Consider the following 22,953-nt stretch of genomic DNA (forward strand, 5'->3'; position numbering starts at 1 on the left):
AAGATGCTGCAGAAAAATAATACTTTGTACTCTGTAGCTCAGCTGTCAGATTCTGTAAAGAGTTCATACATCACTTCTTCATATTCATGTGCACACATAAACCAGATCTTGCATGTTGGGTCAGTGCAAATTTATTTATTTATTTATTCATTCATTCATTCATTCATTCATTCATTCATTCATTCAATTTTTATGCCACCCTTCTCCTTATATTCAGGGCGGCTTACAACATGTTAGCAATAGCACTTTTTAACAGAGCCAGCCTATTGCCCCCACAATCCAAATCCTCAAATATGCTGTATACTGTATAGTTGGAATTCAGCAATTTGTTTTGAACAATTAGTTGCTGCAATCAGATTTCAATAGCACCAGTGGGAAAGAATACAGAACTGTTCCTTGTCACTGTAACAAGTGCCTATTTGTAACTATATTGTTTAAGAACACAATTTACAATATTAATTTGGAGCAAAACATTAACATCTGTCCTTTATTTTCCTCTTATTTCTTTGTCAAAGACATAGCATAGCTCTACAAAGAACTAAAATGCTTTTAAAGTTTTAAATGGAGAAAACCAAATCAAGAAAACTTGTATTATATTTCTTACTTACTTACTTACTTACTAACTTACTTACTTACTTACTTACTTACTTACTTACTTACTTACTTACTTACCTACCTACTTATTAGACTTCTATGCCACCCTTCTCAACTGACTCATATATTCTGTTTAAAAGAAAAAAGAAAAATCCAAACTATGATAACATTAAGTAATCATATTTCCTAAATCCTTTTGAAATGTTCTTTTTTCTTACGTTGAAAAGTAATATTTATATATATATTTTCCATGACAAATCATTCATGTTTAAAATATCATGTTTCAAATCATTCAGACCTGCATAAGCATGCCACTTCCGCTTCAACTATTTTTAATGATCTGGATGATCGCAATGGTATACATTTTGTAAGGAAGCAATTTCACATTTGGCTAAACCATTAAGATAATGATTAAAACAATTTGCTCAGCTTTAGCAAAAGTGCCTTAGCTAATGGACTAATTGATGTTTTAGTCAATTGTTATTCTGGCAGAGGTACAAGAATTTGACCATTCTAGTAGAAATGTCTGAACATTGATCTGACAAATGGCCAAGTTAAAAATAAAAATTCAAATGCTCTGCCTGACATGTTCAATAAAATGGGTTTTAAAATATCCCTGTAAAAAAGGCAGCCATGTACCTGTCTCTTAATCTCCCAGGATCAGATGTGATGAGCAAAATGAGTACATTAATATCTGCCTACCAATAACACTGAAGCCAGAAACTTAAAGCAGGCAGTGTTAAATTACAAAAAATCATTACATTATCTAGCCACTTTAAGAGATAAGTAAAGTCTACTGCTCCAAATATTTTTATTACAACTGGTTAAGATTTTGACATATATTTGCATGCATTCTATATCCACTTTCTTTTAACATCCTGAATCTATTTAAATGACTTCAAAATAGCTTAGATTTTGTGTGTCAGTGACTTTGCTGAATAACCTCGAAGGAAAAAAAAACATTTTATATCCTAGCTTAATGAACTACAAAGTAGCTATTATGTGTGTCAAGATAATTCTTTAAAGTGTATGTTTGAGCATTGGGAGTCTTCATCGTTTTAAAAAAATGCAATATGCCCTTTTCATATTCAGTAACATTCAGTAAAAAGGTTCAGTACGTCCTTCTGTGTTTAAATCTGTTGCTTGCAGGGCAGAGGGGGGCTGTATAAAAAGGACCACCCTCCCCTCACCAGTGAATGGGAAGGGATGATCCACACCTGCGGATTAGGTGAAGCCACAGGAAGTAAGAGCCCCAGAAGCAGCATATAATTAACCAGAAATGTTCTGCCTCTCACTTTGTAAATACTGTTCATCTCATCAGGTTAACAAGTGATTAAACTCAAGAAAAGGATCTACTGCTGTTACTTTTCTTGTTTCAAACTCTTCTCTTTTTCTTTCTCTTGCTAGTGCACTTGGTCACCTGTGTTACCCATCAAACAGCATCCCTATTGCAAAATTTAATTTCCTTCTATTCATGCTTCACTATTTTTTTACATTTGGCTATGTGCCGTTTTAGCAGGTGGGTGGGATCAATCTTGATGCAGTGACTCCTTGCCTGAACACTGAATTCCACCAGGACCAAGTAAACAAAAATCTGTTCTTGAAATCTGGCATTTATTTATCAGTCAAAATGGTACTTTACGTTGTACATAACACTGGCCCCTTTTTTTTTTTAATGTTAACATTAATACCGCTGGGCATTTGCGACAAATTAGGTTAGATATTTTTAGCAACAGTATTTAGCAACACACAACTTCCAAAATTTCTAGTCAATACTGATAATATACAGGTTGTCTTATTGCTACATAAAGAATTGTACAGCTTGTTATCATGAAGTAGCATAAAATGTCTAGAATATAAAGGTCAGGAAAATAAGACGCTTCTCTGGTGCCGACGCAATTTAGTAGAGTTAAATCTTTGCCCTGAGCTTCTACTCAAAGTGTTTTGGAATGATGACTGATCCCAATGCCAATAGATGCTTTTATATGAGTTCGCTTCCAGTGTCATTAACCAATGTGACTCACATTCAGAATTGCAGAGTTAAAGAGACCTTTTAGCTCATCACGACCAATCCCCCACCCCACGTAGTAGAGTTAATAAATGTTTTTCACTATCATTTTATTCAAAAGAAGTGAAATATTCCAATTTTGAGCTAGATTCTTTTAAAAATTCTTAACAATATGGCAATTGGTACACTCCCAAGTATTTGGGAGTGTACCAAATTTAGTTCATATATAGCAAACACATTTATTTGTCAATTTTAAGACTTGCATTGTAAAGAGTTGCAAGTGTGTGCAATGACATTTTGAAAAAGCAGCTGTAGGAACATGAAATTTGGAACAGAGAAACAGCAGGATGTGATCTTAATCCTCTTCCCACCCTTTACTTTCCACTACAAGGCTCTTTCCACTACTTTAAACTATTTACTGTGGGATTCCAAAAGTGCATTCTACATCTTTAGAACTTCACAAGAGAAACTTATTTATTGTATTAAATAATTGGCATTTCTGGACCCCTGCATAATTGGATAGCTGCATTCCTGTCAAACCGGCAACAAGAGATTAAAAATAGGAAGCATCCTATCAAATCCTGTACATGTTAAGGCAGGGTTCTAGGACCAACTCTCTTTATACTTTACATAAATAACCCTTGTGATCATATTAAAAGCAACTGCATTCTCTTTGCTGATGATGTAAAACTATTCAACATTACCGACAATACTGCTACCCTTCATAAAGACCTTGACTATGTGTCAGAATAGTCAAACAAGTGGCAACTTCAAATCTCAACCAACAAATGCTCTGTCTGACATATTGGCAAAAAAAAAAATCAGAACATAAAATACAAACTGGATGGACACGACCTTGTAGATAACCCTCACTCTGTCAAAGTTGTTGGAGTACTCATCTCTAATAATCTAAGTGCCAGAGCCCATTGTAACAACATTGTAAAAAAAGCATTAAGAATTGTTAATCTAAACTTGCATAGCTTCTTCTCTGGTAATATTGTACTGCAGACTGGAGCATACAAAATATTTACTAGACAGATTCTCAAATATAACTTACCTGTCTGGAACCCGCACTGTATATCAGACACTAATACAATTGAGAGAGTCCAGAGATATTTCATGAGACGAGTTCTCTACTAACATCATCCAAGGTTTAATCCTGAATGAGGAAGTCCATATTACAGTTTGATTTGGCATTCTGGACTACGATCACTGACAAGGCATTGGGGCAAAGTCCAGGAGACTTGAATGCAGTAAGACACGTTCTTAAAAATGTTATTTTACAGTACTTTTGAATGCTAAATGTCTAACTTATACATGTAGTTTTGTTGTGCATATTTTGCTCATTAGTTTTAAAATACATTATTTAACAGTTAAATAAATCATTTCTCTTCAAATTAGATTTTTAAAACACCACAATTGTTTGATTCTCAGCATGTTAGAAAGAATCTGATACAACAATAAACAAATAATTAAAATATTCCTAATAAATAATTAACATCTTAAACTGGAGCCCATATGTTGGACATCAACAGTTATGATGGAAAATTGGCAGAACACATCTATGATTATCTGGCAATCAAAAAACATAATGAAAATTACTTAATCTATCAACATACAGACCACAATTTCAACTTAAGAAGGGTCATTATTTTAATTAAGAAAAAATTTAAAATGCTAGTGAATTCCTGGAAACTCAGAATTCTGAAAAATCATCCATCAATTGGTACATATAGAAAAAAATAATTAGAATTCTATAGTATATATAGAATATATATAGTAAGCAAGGAAAGAAATAAAAGCCCAGAGACATACTTTATTCTCCCAGCAGCTACCGATATAAAGAGAAATTAACATCAGGTATACAATCTGAAAAGAAACAATATAGAAATCAAGGAACTATCAAAGAAGAAATTATAATCCAACCAAAACTAACAGAACAGTCTATTATGAGTAAAAATCCAATAAATTTCATTCTACCATACACTGATGATGTTACCTGGATTGGAAGAAAAATTGCAAGAAAAGAACCATGTGCAGAGAATTCCGAAAACCCAGGAACAGAATCAGCAGGGAACCCATATCTACTAGCAGCAACTTGGTCTTGATTGGATTCAACTTTAACCTATTTCTTTCCATCTAGATCTTGACATCATCCAGAATACTGGAATCAGACCAGAGTTCCTCCTGGTTTGCACCAGTTATAAAGAATCGGTAGCAAACCGCTGGTGATGTCACAGAACTGGTTTTATCGGTGACAGTCTGTGGATGCCGCCATCTTTTGGGAAGGTGTGATTTGGAATTTTTTCTTGGTTTCTGGCACTGCGCATGTGTCACAATCTTGGAAACTGTGGAAACTTTTGCATCTTATTTGGAAACCAAGAACCCAGAGTATCGAGGAAGAATGAAGAGGCACACACTAAAAGATGCTTGAGGTGCACTGTAAAGTTTCCACAGTCTGTGTTGATTTGTGGAACCATGTCATCTGCTGGTGTTAGTCCAGTGTGCTTCATTGTCCAGGGTCAACACAGCCATCTACCAGGATATTTTGGAGCTCTCCATGCTTCCATCCACATACAAGCTTTATGCGAGTGGTGACTTAAATTTTCCAGCAGGACTTGGCACCTGCCTACACTGCCAAAAGCACCAAAACCTGCTTCAATGGCCATGGAATTACTGTTCTTGATTGGCCAGTAAACTCATCTGACCTGAACCATAGAGAATTTAAGGGGCATTGCCAAGAGAAAGATGAGAGACATGACACCAAACAATGCAGAAGAGCTGAAGGCTGCTATTGAAGCATCATCATCTTCCATAGCACCTCAGCAGTGCCACAGGCTGCAATGAGTCAGTAATTGCTCCAAAAGGGGCCCAAACCAAGAACTGAGTACATAGGCATACTTATACTTTTTAGAGGTCCGATATTGTTCTATGTACAATCCTTTTTTTATTGATCACATGTAATATTCCAATTTTCTGAGATGGGGGATTTGGGATTTTCATGAGCTATACCCCATAAACATCACAATTGTGACAAATAACAGCTTAAACTATTTTGCCTTGCATGTTATGAGTGCCTCTCATATATTAAGTTTCACCTTTTAAGTTATATTATTGAAATAAATGAACGTTTGCAAGATATTCTAATTTTTTGAGTTTCACCTGTTGAATAACATTTGGAAGGGACCTTGAACGTCTTCTAGTTCAATCTTCTGCAGAAGCAGGAGGCCCTTTACCATTCAAAAAAAAAAAAAGATTGTCCAATGTCTTCTTTAAAATATGTAGTGATGGAACATCCACAACTTATGAAGGCAAGCCATTCCACTGGTTAATTGTTCTCACTGTCAAGAAATTTCTCCTAAGTTCCAGATTGGATCTCTCTTCCATCAGGTACTTTGGACAATAGGTTGCCTTCCTGTTCTTTGTGACAGCCTCTCAAATATTTAAAGACTGCTATCATGTCACCCCTAGTCCTCTGCATTAGACTAGTCTTCAGATGTTGTAACCAGGTAGGAGAAGATCAAACACTGCAGCATTCACACATCAGAGGCCATGAAATTGACCTCTCTTCTGCGACAACCAACTAAATTGATAGGCAAAGCAGGATTATTGTTTGTTAGACTGGCTAAAACAGCTTATTAGAATTTACATTGCATGCCCCAACTATTTTAAATTAATAGGATATATTTTAATTTACGTACTTTGTTCATTAATTTTTTGTACATCTTAATTAGGTAATATAGTTTCATTAGCTTTAACCAGAGGCTTTGCCATTGTAAATTATTTGAAGCATCAGTTGTGTATATTCAGACATTTATATATATAGCAACTAAAACTATTTAAAACAAAAATTATCTTTTTTCAACAAATTTATCAGAGATAATTACTCTGTGTACAGGGCAGGGAGGAAAAAGTATAAAGTGTTTTAAAGAACTGTAATTCTAATTGGTAAATGTCACCAGCTGTTGCGTCTATCTTACTTGTGTATATTCTCCTAATAATTAGAGTATCATGCCACAAGCTACATGAAAATATATTCACCAGGTGTGAAATTCCCATATGTCACAAATTAGGTAAACAGCTCCAAGAAAAAGGAGGAAAAACTGCTAATGGGAATTTTTCCCTCAAGAATTGACTATTTTCAGAATGTTTTAAAAACTTGAAAACAGATTTCCAAGAAGACAGTAAGTTGCGATTTGTTGTGGAAATTATTATTGAGTATAACATTAATTCACAAATGCTTCTAGTAAGTAGTGTAGGAAGTTAGCACCAACTCCTCTCCTAGGAAAATGGAATATTCTAGGAAATATTAAAAAGGCAGAATATTATGCCCCCATGGATGACAAATTGAGAAACATTTTTAAGGCAGGAAGTAGACTCACTCTTAATGCCCTCCTCAATAGCCCACAGCAGATGTCAGTGCTTGAGAGATAAAGAGATAGCTAGGTCTATTCATAAGCAAATACCTTCACCCAAGATCCAACAAAGGTAGGATTAGCCCTGAGCCATAATAGGAATTGCACAAAGCCCTTTCACTACATTGTCACCCAGCAAGATTCAACCAAGCTTGGGACTGGACACTATAAAGTTACCTCTGTATGGCCCCATGGGAGCCTGACAACCAATCAGAATACATTTCTTAGACAGGAACAGGAAGCTCCAAGGCGGGGCCCATGAGAGAATACAAATCTATCTCCACCATGTGCTTTTTGTCCAGTATCTCAAAACCCTTTCGACCTGTCCACTATTAAGCCATCTTTCAAAGCAGTCTCCATATCTCCAGTGTCTTTCTTCCCACTTGGAACTGAACCCAGATGGACATTTCCTCCAACAGGAGCAATATTCAACATTATATCTTAAGTTAAGATAGTTGAATATTGCTCCTGTTGGAAGAAAGATTCTTAACCTTTAACTGGGACAGAGTGCAAAAGCAGTATTATCCTTCCTCATATAATTATGATGTAATGCACACTTTTGGTCCTGAAATTTCGTTAGAAAGAGAATAACTAATGCTCCTAATTCCGTTTTCTAAGTCATAATATTCCACTCAATCCAATGAATTTTGTGCTCTGTCAATGACAAACTAGCAAGGCAGGAGTGAAAGAGAAAAAATATTCAATGTACTTGTTTTACTTCATCCTACCTTTGTTTTCTGTAGAAGAAAAATAATCTCAAAATAGAATGAATGGGAAGGAAAGAGGATATGGAAACTGCTTGAAGATGTAGATATGGAAGTGTGAAAAGAATTTGTCACAGAATACCACTATAATGTATGGAGTTATATTAATGGGAACTATAATATGAACCTTGGGGAGAAAATCTGTAGATGAAATGCACGTAAGAAAACAAATGTTCCAAAAATGATTTGGAAGTGGATTGAAAGTGCTTCCAGCATAATGAATGGAATCAAAAGCAAAAGCTGAATGAAGCTAATGTGACAGAATGCTGGAAGGAATACGTTGAAGGATTGTATTGAATTATAATGAAATTGAACTGTTAATAATTTAATAGTAATAATTTATTAGATTTGTATGCCGCCCCTCTCCGAGTACTCGGGACGGCTCACAACAATAGGTTATAATGCGATCCAAAGCAAAAATAATGATTGTGTTGGAGTAAGTATAACTCTCATGGGTTATCTGATGATGTGTCCTTAAAGAAAGGGTATGTTTTTCTCAGCTCCTATGCTAGCTGCTCAATCTCATGAAAATATACATTTGAGTGAATGAGCCATTAATAGCATGCCCACCCGCACCCATTGTGAATCACCTTGTTTTACTCTGTCACAGTAAGAATGTATGATGTCTTTCCCCTTGGTTTATATATACATACATACATACATACATACATACATACATATCACATGTTTTTTTGCTGAATTTGAAAATTAAGGGAGACTAGGATAGATCTATTTCTGCCTTATTTTGACCTCATCAGCTAGTCATACCCACTGGGACTTGAACCTGCAACCTTTGCCTTGTAAGGCTGAGAATTATCCTCTAAGGCTACAGTATCCAATCCCTTCATATATCACATGTTTTTTGCTGAAATTTTAAAATTAAGAGAGACTAGGATGGCACCATTTCGGCCTTGTTCTGGCCTCATCAGCTAGCCACACCCTTACTGGGATTTGATCTGGTAGCTTCTGCCTTGTAAGGCAGAGAATTAATAGCTGAGCCACCAGACCTGATCCCTTCAGCTCTGTACCAGGGAGGGGCTATATGTTTTTTTATGTCGGATCACCCTGGTATATTGAAGGAACGTCACAGCTCCTTTTTGCCTCTAGACCCAACCCAGGGCCATTTCAAGGCAGTTAATTTATTCATAGCCGACAAATATATTCTGTATGTATCACATGTTTTCATAGATTTTCACGGATACAGATAAGAAGGTCTTGGCATATTCGCGTTTCTTCCCATGTAGGATTCAGAGATTTCTGGTGATGTTTCGACAAGGTCCCACTCGTCATCTTCAGGCTGGTGCTTCTGTCCTTGTTCTAGTGTTCGCCCTAGAACAGGGACAGAAGCACCAGCCTGAAGATGATGAGTAGGACCTCGTAGAAATGTCGCCGGAAATCTCTGAATCCTACATGGGAAGAAACCCAAATATGCCAAGAACTTCACCCACCAGTATTTATAGAGGAAAGGCAGCTCAGGTCTCGCTGTGTTCGCCCTAGCACAAGGACAAGAGCACCAGCCTGAAGATGACGAGTGGGACCTTGTCAAAATGTCACCAGAAATCTCTGAGGACCTGCGACATGACTGTAGATGTTTGTTTGTGGATAATGACAAGGAGACTTCAAATAATTTGCAATACTATAATCATTAAACAGATTCCAATAGAATGGAATATCTGATGCTTAGGGTTGAACTGTTTGAGTTCTTAGTGCTTTCTGAGCTTGATTGTTACGTACAGACATTTCATTATCAAACTAGGTAACAGTAATTGCAAAGTTGGGTAATGATTTACTTTAACTGGGTAATGAGATGTCTGCAAATGAACCATGCAGGGAACATATAAAAAACACATTAGACAGATTGTATGTTGCAACAAGGATCCATCTAAAGATTAAAATATCAGATGCCAAAATAGTTGTGTTTGACAGAAAAAAATAAAAATGAATGATTGCAGGTAAAACACAGTCGCAAAAAACTCGAACAAGTAAGTAACTGAATTTATTTTTCCTAGTAAGATGCTTACTAAAAGTGGTGAGATGGATGAAAAACTACTAAGAAGACCAAATGCTGATAGAAATGTTGCAGGTAGAGATCTAATGCTTGAAATAAAAGGTGAAAGAAGCAAAAGAACTGCATATAGGATTTTGTTTCTGTGAATTATTATATGAAAATAATAAGAATTGGGTATGTTAGGAAAATCAAACATAAATTGAATGGTGTGAGAATAGAGTACTTTAAAAGTATACGTATTAAGAAAAGATAGGATCAAGTTTAGATGAGAGCTGTATAAACATGAAAAAATGCAAAAGTGAGTTATAAGCATGAAAGAAGTACATTAAAGAGGTTTTGTCATGTAGAGAGAATGAAAGGATGAATTGCAAACAAGTATAGGAAGGAAGAGTGAATGGGTCAAAAGGAAGATTGTAAAAGTTGTTGGGTAGAATTGATGAGATCTTTAAAAAGAGACAAGTGAGAACTTTTTTAAAAAGTAATACGTGAAGCAGTTGTCATAGTTCAAATGTTTTCAGGATGGGAGCAAAATTGATAAATCATAGTTAACAGCTAGTGGGGAACCACTTTTTTAGCAAATTATTTGTAAACTAAATTCGGGGTGTTCAAGAATTCCGTAAGATTATTTGTAATGAGTTTATGTTGTAAACAAAATTGTTCTTCTGACACTTTAAGGATTCTATTATTCTTAAATATCAGGATATTATTCTAGTGCTTCTCTGCAAGTTCTGGTTTCTCACTTAGTTAAAAAGAGACTTATTGTATTAACAGTTATTATCTCCAACCTTACACAGGAAAATTGTCTTCACTTTTAGCTAGCTAAACAAGCTTTGTGACTCATTTTTGTGACATCTCCCTTATATGTCTAGTTTCCTATTTAGTTAACTATAAAGTGTATAGAGACAGGGAGTTAACAGTTGCTCTCTTCTGTTCTTGCTGTTGCCTCTGAGACCTCTTACCTACATGTTGTTAGAACTCTGTACACGGCAGTTGGGTATGCAATATATAAGCAGGCTAACAATGAATGTTTGTTTGTATTGAAGTACTATAACTTTAAGAGATAATGTTGCAAATTGTCATAAGAGGGAACCAGAAAGCATGATTTTCTCTCTCTACTCTCTCTGTTCTTTCTGCTGATTCACTGTGACTGATATAGTAAGCTCTGTGTTGGTTTGATGTATTTGTAAGCTGTAATGTATGTCTGATATGTAAGACAAAGACAGGCTTATACTATTATTATTGTATTGAGGGATATTGACTGATTTAAATGTGAATGACTACACTGTTTAACTTGACTGTGCTATTTCTAAATGTAAACACTATTTTATAAACTTTAATGCATCTGTTTTGAATGACTGAATAATTACTCATATCTCCTGGATATCTGCTGGAATCCCACGTTGTACCTCTGTGCATGTCCTTGCTAACTCAAGGGTTCTGCACACTCCTTAACATAGGTCTCTTTCTGAAAGTCTTTAAATCTGTTTTCCATCACGGATATACTGTTAGGCTCCACCACTGAGGAGCAGTACTTTCAAACATTCCGACAAAGCTCAGCTTTCCCTGTTCCCCAAATAACAGCTTAAAAAGCACCTATTAGTCCATGTCTCTTTTCAAACCTTCTCATCATCATTTTCACCTTCTAGAAGATCTTTGTACACTTTAGTGAGCTACTGCGCCTGAGACATCTTCTCAGAGTGGTTTATCTATGGTCATGGTGGAAGCAATGATTGGTTGCAAGGAAGAAAGCCATGGATTAAGTTTAACAAAGGGTGTTGTAGACTAGGTTTAGCTAATTTTTCTTTGTTTTTTTGTAATGTTTTCTGATCTTCATTTCTATGATTTACCAGATTTTACTTCTTTTCTGCACTCTGCATTACATTGCTTATCACAAAAGAACAGCATGATGAATATGTATTTATTAAATGGGGGAAAGAATTAGAAGGCAGATGGTGAAGGCAAAACTGACAACATCCCAGCCCACTCTGTAGTGATTAGGAAAGCTAAAAACATGATCACCTTATGACAGATTGTGTCATTGTATCATGTATATTGTCTAATAACCAGAGCAGAGAATGGTTAGGTAATTTTTGTAATGTAAACACAATTAATATGTATAGATGCATGCTGCATTTTGCACTATTAAAGATCCTTTTAAAAACTCTAAATCCATTATAATGAATTTTCCTCTATAAAATCTGTTTTTTCCCCACTATAAAATGTTTTGTGTATTGAATAAAATAAAAAGCTATTAAATGTCACAAAAAATATTGGGTAGATACCAAAGAATGATAGATTGTCTTTTAGGATTCTTAGAGGAAGATAAATTAATTATTTAGATATACTGTATTGGTGGAAATAACACAGCTCATGACAAACATTATGTGTCAGATTTGTATTTTAATATTTTTTTAAAAAATCTCCAACCTACCAAATGGTTTATGTTATTGCATTTATTAATGTATATTTTTTTTGTTTTTAGTTTCAGATATTTTGTGAATAAATTTTTATTTGTTTATTTTTTTATAAATTTTATCCACCACTTCATTTTTTCTGAATTCTTGGTAGTTCACTGCTATTAAAAGTAACAATTAGTACATTATTACAACTACATTAAAACAAATTCAGCAAATAATAGCATATTCCACTTGGGTTTCAGGGACTTTTTGAGGATTGGGGTCAAATGCAGAAAGTCTTATGTCTCTTTATATTTTCTTCATTCCTTTTTAAAAGTTTGTGTAATTGCTATTCTACATTTGTCAGAACCTAGGATATGTTTCAGGTTTGGCTATTGTAGCAATGATTGATTGATAATCTTTATTATGATCACTAACCAGGTGTAAAGTGTAATCATTTAAGAGTGCTCTTAGCATTTGTTCTCCTACAAACTGTGTCATGACTTGATATGATTAACATAGATATGATTCCATAAACTGATGTGACATGTGACCAGACAGAAGGAATTTAGTCGAAAATAGTATGTTTTCTTGCTCTATAATGTATCCATCTTTTGTTTTGATATCCATGCTATACTACTATACATCCAGACTGCAGACCACAACTGTGTATGTATGGATGAGTAAATATATTTTTTAAATATTTATTCATAGTACTATGCATGTATTTCCTCATGCTGTTTATTGAATTCATAATCCACATTCATTTTATTCCCATTATTGTGTGCTGGGTTTCTTTGTTTTACATTATTGCCTCTGTGTGTCCACACTTGCAAAATATATCCAGATACATGCTTAGATATATGCATATACATGTATACATGTTCATGTATACATACACATAAACATAAATTAGTGCTGCTTGAAGCATACATTCTTGAATATATTTCAAAAGCTTCCTGGAATTTTAAAATAGGACAGAATCAGCATCCTATTCAAAGATATTGGGCTCCATATTAATTAATCTGAATTGCCCTTAAATCTTATATGAATTTTTATAAGACAAATCATGTGCATGTGCATGCAGGTTTTTATTTTATCATGTATATGTACACACATGTACATTTTATCATGTATATGTATACACATACACACAGGTATATGATAAAAATAACACTGCAAGTTGTACCTCTGTAGCTTATACCTCTCATCTTTTTTTTTCTTTTTCTTACTAAAACAGAAACCAGGGATGGATCTTGCAGATACTTACATTATGTTTGTTCGTCAAAATCAAGATATACTTCGAGATAAAGTCAATGAAGAAATGTACATAGAAAAATTATTTGAGGTAAATAACTGTCTCGTGGAGAAAAAGTACTTCATAGCGTTGAATATTATGAACACCTGCCTTCCATTGGTTATTTTTATAGTTTAGGAATCATAATGTTTACAAACCACTCTTGATTTTGGACTTCAAAAATACTTTTTCTGAGACGTGAAACTACTGAAAAATATTACTATTTCTTTGTTGCCTTTTTAAAAAAATGAAATGCTAGAAGGCTTATGATTTGTAAGAGTCTCCTGGATTTATATTCACACAATACATGCTGAGCTGCAAGTCAATTCTACTTCAGCTTTAGTTTCTACTATTAAGTAGCCAGTTCACTACGTATAATCGGCATTTATGAGGTAAGTACAGAGATCATAATCTCCATGGTAGCTGAAATATCTCTTCAACTATACGGGTCAGATCTTTACATCCTTGATTGTGTCTTTATCCCTACGGCATTCATAATTCTACCTTTTTTTTCTATAATGCTATTGTGTTTCCTTTGATACTAATATCATCAAACTATCTTATTTAGGAGGGAAAGGTTCCAATCTCAGGTATTTCACACAGGTGAAATACTATTGTATTGGGTTTTTTTCCTTCTCAGCTTAGGTGAGTTGAGAAGGAGTTGATCTCTTGACAAATATTGTCATTTTTCTATTGTATGTATTGTGAGAAGAAATTAAATTGTTAAGCAGCATAGGAGAAATGCCATATTCATGTACAAGAAAATGATAAACGTATATGTTTCGTTTGGATTTAAACAGATGGGTCCTTTCTGGATATACATATGCTCTGTAATCGTGTATTCAATAACATAACCCAGCAGTTCATATTACATTATTTCACTATAAAGGCAAGTTGTTCATGTGTTTACTTTTGGCCACCTCAAAATTACAACAATTTCAAAACAGAAAAATTATTACAATTCCTCAAGGTTTATTTTTTCCTTCATTGAAAAGGTAAGGTAGGAACAATAGCAATTTCCCCCCATTAAAACAAATGAGAATTCCAAAAACAAAGCAAAAATTTTCAATTAATAGCATCAGTTTTGATTATTTCCAACCTTAAAGGCTGTAGATCCTTTGTTTTCCTTTTTGCATTCCTTTGACTACTGAACAACTTGGTTTGATTTCATTGCAGAATACTTTTGATATGTGAGAGACCGAGATTATACTGTTGCAGATATTAGTTTCAGGCTTCACACAATAGACAGAATTCAAATCCGTTAGAGAAGCTTGCAGAATTCTGGAATTCCTCAAGCGTAATTTATAAAAGAAAATTACTGTCAGAGAATTCTAATGACTGCTGGATCTCAAGAGCACTATTCTATTCCAACCATTTGGGTCTACTCTCTCTTTCCCAGTCTGTTATAGTCTTCCCATTCTCTCTTTTGCTCAAAAGGGCCAGAGCGGAACTTTATTTCAGTTGTTGATCAATAAAAATGCAATCAGTAAAATGTTCTTATTTGTGCCTTTTTCATGCAATTGCTAGATTTGCTAGCCTATTGTTTACCTTTGGCCAATCTAACTTTCATAATCAGCTGTTTTTATTTTTCTTGTGAAGCCCACTTTCTGCAGTAGCCCACAGTTGAATCTAGTACAGATTCTGAATACTTTATTTGTCATGGAAGGTATTTATTTACATTCAATCTCCATGGCATTTCCAAAAGCTTTTCTAGCAGTTTCATTTAATTATGCAAGTTTTCTGCAAATGTTTTCATAACAGCAATTCACAGCCCTTGCTGTGACACTTCACTCATGTCACTTGTGCAAGGTCTCACCACACAAGATTCTCTGCCATGATATGTTATGTCAGTGTTTGTTGTTTCTTATCTTGACTGATTGAAATAAACCTTATTCAAGCTCCCTCTTTTACAAACATTTGCAAGTAGTTCTAGAAGAAAGGTATCATCTGGTATAATAAGCTAAGTGTTACTATGTGTGAAAAATTATTTATATATTTATTTTGCAAGAGCTTTGATTTCTTGCAAGGGGAGAAAATTCATTCATTCAGCTGGCATTTTTACAAAGTATTAAGAGCCAGATTTCCAACTTTGCATTAGTTTTTGTGGGTAGACAAGCATATGGTTCACCTTGAAGGTGTTTTTTTCTATTTCCCACAGCTTGCTGTGCTGTTTTTAAAATGTTTAAAATTTCTAGGTAACAATCCCTACTCACTCTTCTGGCAATGGGGAACATTTGGAGAGATTCAATGCTTTTACAGGATTTTTTAAATTCAAAACTAAAGATGGACATTTATTTGCTGGAGAGACGGAGTAACGACACGGACACAAGAGCTGGATTTAAATTGGGTCATTTTTATTAACATAAATTTGCATAATTTATTCAATACTTTGCATAAATTAGCATAATCAACTATGACCCGGAACTGGACCTGCAGGGTCAAACAACTACTTCCGGGGCGGAAATGACGTTATGCCAAAAAACATTCCTGGGCAACTCATGGGCGTATCTCGATGCAAGTCCAGGTGAGGGCCAGGCCGTCACCTGCGACCCTGCCATGCTGTGCATGAGGGGGGTCCCACCGGCTAACCGGAATCCGGGAATTAAAGGTGCAGGACCCAAAGACAGGTTCCCCCCAGCTGCTCAGGCAGAAACTCCCTCCATGAGCTTGCGGAGAACCTGTCAATCATCCCCAAAGATGCCCAAGGGAGAACGCGCGGTTGCTAAACCACCCCAGTTTTCCGCCCCTAACCTGCCACAGGAGTGGGGGTCAGATCTCTATCTTGGCCCCCCGACTCCCCCCTCTAGCTGCGCCAGCTCACGCAGAGACCGCTGCAGGTCCTGTAAGAAGATGGCGTTCCCCCGCTCAGACAGGTGAACGCCATCGGCCCGGTAAAGCCATGGCCGGTCTATTGTGATAAGGGGATGGGGCACTACCACTCCCCCTAATTCCCTAACTGTTTTACCCATAGCCCTATTCACCCGTCGTCTAGCCCGGTGAATGGCCCTAAGGGAAGAGGCGTCCCTCCACACAAGCCTAGGTAATATTTCTGACCACACCACTTGCGTGGTGGGCCATACCTCACGAAGCCTTTGCAGGTCTTTGCGTGCCTGAATGATCAGCGCCAGGCCTCCCAGTATGCACAGGTCATTGCCACCTAAGTGCAATACCAGCCACCTGGGTGCGGCCACAGGACGCTGCCCACCCAAACCCACTTGGGCACGACTCCAGGAGCCGCCCCCCATACTGCCGGGCGCAGCCACAGAATGCTGACCGCCCAGCAATGCCGGTAGGAGACCCTCCCACCGCATACCTCTCCGGCCCATCCAGGCAACCTTGACCGACTGCCCCAGGGACAGCTGGGTCCCGATGGCGCTCCTGGCTGCCGAGCGGCCGGCCCAAAAAATCATGCTGTGGCCACACAGCAGCGCCGTCGGTTTCATGTTAGCCTGGGGACCTGCAAGAGGACACACACACACAGAGAGAGGTTACCTAGCCTAAGCCCTGCCTAGGATCCTCAGCGGGCCTAACATAACCCAAATATGCCGCTGACCGCCAGCGGCCGATCTCCCGAATCCGATGGGCCGGGAAACCAGAAAGTGCCGCGCTAGTGGCGGCTCCGATACGGAACGAATGCGTTCCGTAACCGGAGGGATCCATGCCCACCTGGGCCATTGCCCTGGATACTAGCGCCCAAAGTTGGAAACGGGTCAGAGGGGTCCCGTCCCCATGTCTAAACAGGTACCCCGGACCTGACCCCCGCATACCACAGTAAAGCTGTAGGGCGGCCACTGGACACACCGACTGGTCGGTGGCCGCACTAAGTTGGATAGTAACCCCTCTGTGCAGCTGATCTGTCTTGGACCGCCTTACTACAAGGGACACCCCCCCTTGTCTAAAGGCCAGATCAGCATACTGGAAGGCTCGGAGCGAAGTGTCAGCCTGAGATGAAGCCATGGCCTCGCTGACCCTAAGGGCCCCAAAAAACATGACACAAGCCGCTGCCCTAAAAAGACGGGCCTCGTACAATGAGGAACACAGACTGCCAAAAACCACGTTGATTAAAGACAGCTGCTCCACCGTCAGAGCCTGACGAGTGTCACCTGGGGCCCCCGCTTGCTCCCTAAGCCAGCCTTCCAGCATCTTCCGGATGCGAAAGTCACCCGAAAGATCTGCAAACCCCCCCGCCTTGGACAGAAAGTCGAGGCCGGCTAACCGGGACCGGATCGTCCTAACTGACAGGCCACGCTGCCTAAGCTGGACGCAAAACTCGGCCAAGTGCTCTACAGGGACAGGCCAACTAAGCTGGTAACCCCTGCCCTGCCTGAACTCCCCGAACTCCTTACCTGCATGCTGGTATGCCCTGAGGGTGCCGGGCGCTACAGACAAGGAGATTGCCCGGGATGCCTCGTCTCTCCACCACTCTGGATCCCTCCCAGACTCCAGAGGTGGCTGGGGAACGCTTCTGGCAACTCTCGGGCCCACGGGGCCAGGGTCCGAAACCTGGACAACTGACCACGGGACAAGGCATCAGCGACCCCGTTATCCAACCCGGGGACATGCTTAGCCAAAAACAATGCGTTTAGAGACAAGGACCTGTGCACAAAATGGCGGACAAGCCGCATGACCCTGTCGCTCTTAGAGGACAGGGCATTCACCACATGGACAACCGATAGGTTGTCACACCAAAAGTGCACGGTCTTGTCCCTAAACTGCTCCCCCCAAAGCTCCAAGGCCACTATTAAGGGGAAGAGCTCCAAGAACGTCAGGTCCTTAACCAACGAAGGGGCACTCCATTCCGGAGGCCATGCCGACCAGCACCACTGGTCACCTAACACCACCCCGAAACCACAAGTCCCCGCGGCATCCGAGCAGAGCTGCAACTCAGCTTCCAAAAGAAGCTCGTGCCTCCAGAAAGACAAACCATTAAACCTGACCAAAAATTCCCGCCACACGCCGAGGTCAGCCCTGACCCCAGCGCAGAGGCGGGTACGATGATGGGGCAAACGGAGCCCCTTCATCGCATCATACAACCTCCTGGAAAAAGCCCTACCAGGGACAACTACCCGACAGGCAAAATTAAGAATGCCTGCCAATTCCTGAAGCTGCCGTAGGGTCACCTTCCGGCAGCCCAGCACCTCATCAAGCTTCCTTTTAATCTTGACCAACTTCTCTAGGGGCAACCTAGAAGATTGCTCCTCTGAGTCCAGTTCAATACCCAGAAAGGTAATCCTGGTGGCGGGGCCTTCGGTCTTCTCAGAGGCTAAAGGCACCCCCAATTGAGCACAAAGGGCTTCGAAGTCCCGCATCAGGGCAAAACATTGCTCCGAATGCGCAGGCCCCGCCAACAGGAAATCATCAAGGTAGTGAACGACCGTACCCAGACCACTTTGCCTCCTGAGCGCCCACTCCAAAAAGGTGCTAAAACTCTCAAAAAGAGAGCACGAGACAGAGCAACCCATGGGCAAGGCCCTGTCCACGTAATAACCCCCCTCGAAATGGAAGCCCAACAGCTCAAAGTCGTCTGGGTGTATGGGGAGGAGCCGGAATGCCGACTTAATGTCGCATTTACCCGTAAGGGCTCCCACCCCACACTTCCTAACCATAGTCACGGCTGCATCAAAGGATGCATACCGGACTGAACACAGCTCGTCAGGAATGAAGTCATTCACTGACTCCCCTTTTGGAAAAGACAAATGGTGAATCAACCTAAATTCACCACTCGCCTTTTTGGGGACCACACCTAAAGGAGACACACGAAGATTCGGGAAGGGCGGTTCCGGGAAGGGCCCAAGGACCCTGCCCTCGGCCACCTCCTTCCGAATCTTCGCCCTAACAATGTCTTCATGACCAACAACCGACCTAAGGTTGTCAGACATGAAGGCCTTCCTAACACCCGTGTAAGGGATCCGAAACCCCTCAGAGAAGCCTAGCCAGAGAGCGTCTGCTCTCTGGCGAGGGTGGTAGTCACCCAACCAACCCTCAAGCACTCGCAAATCAATTGGGCTGGGCCCCTTTTCCCCCAACAGGTGGGGGAGGCTTTGGGGGACCCCCGCCCTTCTTTTCAGCCCCCTTCTTGGGGCGGGGGCACACGGCTGCGGAATGGTTCCCCCCACAACTCTCGCAGGCGTGACGAAACCTGCAAATGGGACGAAAACATGCCCCCTTTGCAGCGAACTCGTGACACACCAAAGAGGCCCCTTTCCCGACGGCACTTGCCACGGCTTTGGCCGGCGCGGGTGTCACGGGCTCCTCTTCCATAAAGTGACCGCTATCGGTCCTATCACAGCCCTCCTTCCCTGACATATGCGTGGCCTGGAACCACAGGTCCGGAACCACCATATCCCAGGGCAAGTAGGGGTCATGGGCAATACGCATCCTGAACCCCTTGTCGTAATGCCTCCATATTTTACCCCCATATTCAAAGTGGGCCCTCGCAATGAGGTCGATATATTTCAGCAAGGCAGCGGCCCGACCCGGCTGCCTCTGAATTACCACCGACGCAAAGGTCAGAAAGGCGTACAGCCAAGAGCTGAAGCACTTTGTGACCTTTGTTTTCTTAACCTTCTCCCCAGGGACCACCTCCTTGTCCTGTTTAGGGACCTCCCTGTTTAAAATGGAGAAAAGATCGACATACTCCCCCCGCCATATTGCCTCCTTCACTGACGGGTGAAGATGGTAGCCTAAAGGCGTCGTGGGCAACCCACAAGGGATGGCCCCAGGCTTGATGCTGGCGAACGGGTCCCACACCGTGGTGGCCCCCGATCCCAGCACACCAAGCCCCGATGAATACACAAAAGGGGGCGGTGGCATAATGGCTGACTGAGGAGGGATCCAACCCCCCGCCCCAGGTGGGAAAGATACCCCCGGGGCCCCTACTGGCGGGGCCGGCGGGGACCAGACCTGTCCACAGGTGCCCGCAGCAGCCCCCATGAAGCTGGTGCCACTCCCCACTGCAGGCGGGATGAACCCGGGACCCTGCACGGGAAGGAGCGGTGAAGTGCCTACGTGTGGTGCGACCTCACCTGCCCTGTAAGGGGTAGAAGCCATCCACGGGGGGCCCATCCTTGATGGTCCCTGCAATGCTGACCATTGCCCCGACTGGGCCATCTGCCCCGCCGGGGCCATCTGCACGGTGGGTGCCAGCTGCGTGGTGTGGGCAACCTGCCCTTCCTGTGCCGGCTCCTCTTTGGGGTCGGCACCCCAGGCTGCGGCAGCAGTCATGGGAAGCCCCTCCGGGCCAGCACCAGACCGCCACCACTCCAGTTTGTCGAGCCGCTCCAGGACCCTGGCCCAAGAAAGAGAAGGGGAGACCTCTGGTTGAGGGACCGTGGGCATAAAACCCACCCCCCCACCACCGGGACCACCACCGGGGGCCCCCCAGCCGCCGCCCGAGCCCGGGCAGACGGCCTGGCAGCCCTCCTAGGCCGCACCACTGGTTGGGCCGGGAGGGCCGGAGCTTGCCGCTTTTTAGGGGCCATGAGCTTATTTAATATATTATATATTTTTGTTTTACCAAAAAGAAAAATAGAAACAGGAAGAGGGCACCCCCCAAGGCCTGCACCCCCAAGGCAAGGCCTGTCCTAAGCAGCAGGCCTCACCAGTGCAGCCACAAGGGGACAAACCTCCCCCCCCACCAGCGGTGGCAGCAAGGCCTCACTGCCCACCGCTTGGCTCCTGGGCCCTTTATAGGCAGGGCCGCACCCTCCCAGGTACCCCTGCCGCCCCAGGTAAAGCCCTCCAAGACCCCGACCACCGGGAGACTAAGGCTCCAAACCAGAGCGGAGCCCAGCCGATGCTGGCTCCGCTTTTGTAAAAGGCTTTCTTTCCACTCCAAACCTGACCACAAAATGGCGCCTCGCACGAGGCTAACCCCAAAATGGCGGCCGCGAGCAGACTGAACGAACGTCTGCTCAGCTCTGCAGTCCGGGCGAAAAGGGAGAGCCCCGGGCCTGCTCGCCCTTATATAGGGCAAGCAGGCCCCGCCCGGACCAATCAGGAGCCTGGCCAATCAGGCCCTGATCTCCCGAGCGAAGTCTCGCATTGCGAGACTTCGCCCGGGATCCAAAATGGCGGCCGCCATGAGGGACCATGTCTCCCGGTCCCTCCAGCAAAGCCTGCCTGCCGGGTAAGTCCGGCGCTGCCCTTTGTTGTGCCTATGGCATTTTATACTACTGTTCCAAACCCCATTGCTACCTGTTCGTGAGTGTGCACATGATGCTTCTGCACATGCGCAGAAGTGTCCCAGGCAGGTGGGTGGAACTTCCCGCCGTCAGCACCACCAGTTCAGAGAACCAGACCAAACCAGGAGCCCACCACTATACTGTACAGTATTTGTTTTATTTAATTATTCCTATAAATTAGCAAAGTATAAGTAAATGGAATATCTGAACACTGCCTCTACTCTTACCTAGCATGGCATTACTTGTAGTCTTACTGTACTGCCTGTTTTTTAAATCATAATTGTGCTAAAATCATTACAGTTGTTACTAGAGTTGACAATATTATTGCTATTCCCCAACCTTGTCACTTCTGAAATTATATTCAGGTGTCTGCTTCCTATATAGTGAATTAAATTGGCTGTTTCAAGAATAAATCCAAATTTCACCTTTTGATTACTTACAAGAGGATTTCTACAAAGTCAGGTAACAAATACTTGTGCAACGTAACACAAATGCAAGTGTTTATTGGATCTTTTCATATAACATTCTGCACTCTGAACTCTGTTTTAGGATCAAGGCTTAGGAAACTGCAGAATTTCAGCTCGTTTCCACCGTTTTCTGGCAAAATTATGCAGTGTAAATCCTTCAATATAACAAAATTCAATAAATTCTTAATCTGGATCTAGTCAGATACAATCCAGTAGTACTGTATGAGTTGTTGATCAAGAATAATTGTATAAACACTAAAGCTATCTGGGTTTAAACAATAGCTTAATTTTATATCTCCTAATGGCAAATTAGTATTCATTTATTTTTATTTTATATATTCTGATTAGGTACAAGATTTGATAAATTGGCTTTAGGAATATATCCAGCACTGTGAGTAATTTAATTTTCTAGGTGGTTGTAATTTTAAACTTCTTGGCAAAATTCTAAAAATCCAGGAAAGAGAAAAATAATAAAAAATAACAATTCCACCCTCAAAATTTGCCAATCCTCTGGGTTTTTTTACTCATGTCACCTGGACAATTCAACCATTTTGGGAAGTCCAAATAAAGATGTCCATTTATAGATTAGGATTTTATGCACTCAGACTGCACCTGTAACTATATGTGCTGTATAGAATTACTTAAATGACTTATGTAAATAAATAGTAATTGAGCTATTCAGTGCAAAGAATTAGACCAATGAAACTCAAACAACCTATAATTATAGACTTATTTGCTTAAATACAGGTTTGATGCAAATTATATATTTGCTCACTTGTGGTATACCCATGAACAGATTGTGTAGAAATGTTCTCAACTCA

At 40.7% G+C, this 22,953-nt stretch overlaps 1 protein-coding gene across 3 annotated transcripts in view; it reads left to right on the plus strand.

The window, feature by feature from the left end:
• The window catches only part of CADPS2 (calcium dependent secretion activator 2), a 507,583-nt gene that overhangs the window by 456,005 nt on the left and 28,625 nt on the right, over positions 1-22,953 (plus strand). For all 3 annotated transcript variants that reach the window (XM_070755440.1, XM_070755441.1, XM_070755442.1), the window contains one exon: positions 13,426-13,533. In XM_070755440.1, coding sequence (XP_070611541.1) covers positions 13,426-13,533 — 108 coding nt within the window. The remainder of the gene's footprint in view (positions 1-13,425; positions 13,534-22,953) is intronic.

Source organism: Erythrolamprus reginae, chromosome 6 (genome assembly GCF_031021105.1).
Source record: "Erythrolamprus reginae isolate rEryReg1 chromosome 6, rEryReg1.hap1, whole genome shotgun sequence".
In the NCBI taxonomy this organism is placed as follows: Eukaryota; Metazoa; Chordata; class Lepidosauria; order Squamata; family Dipsadidae; genus Erythrolamprus; species Erythrolamprus reginae.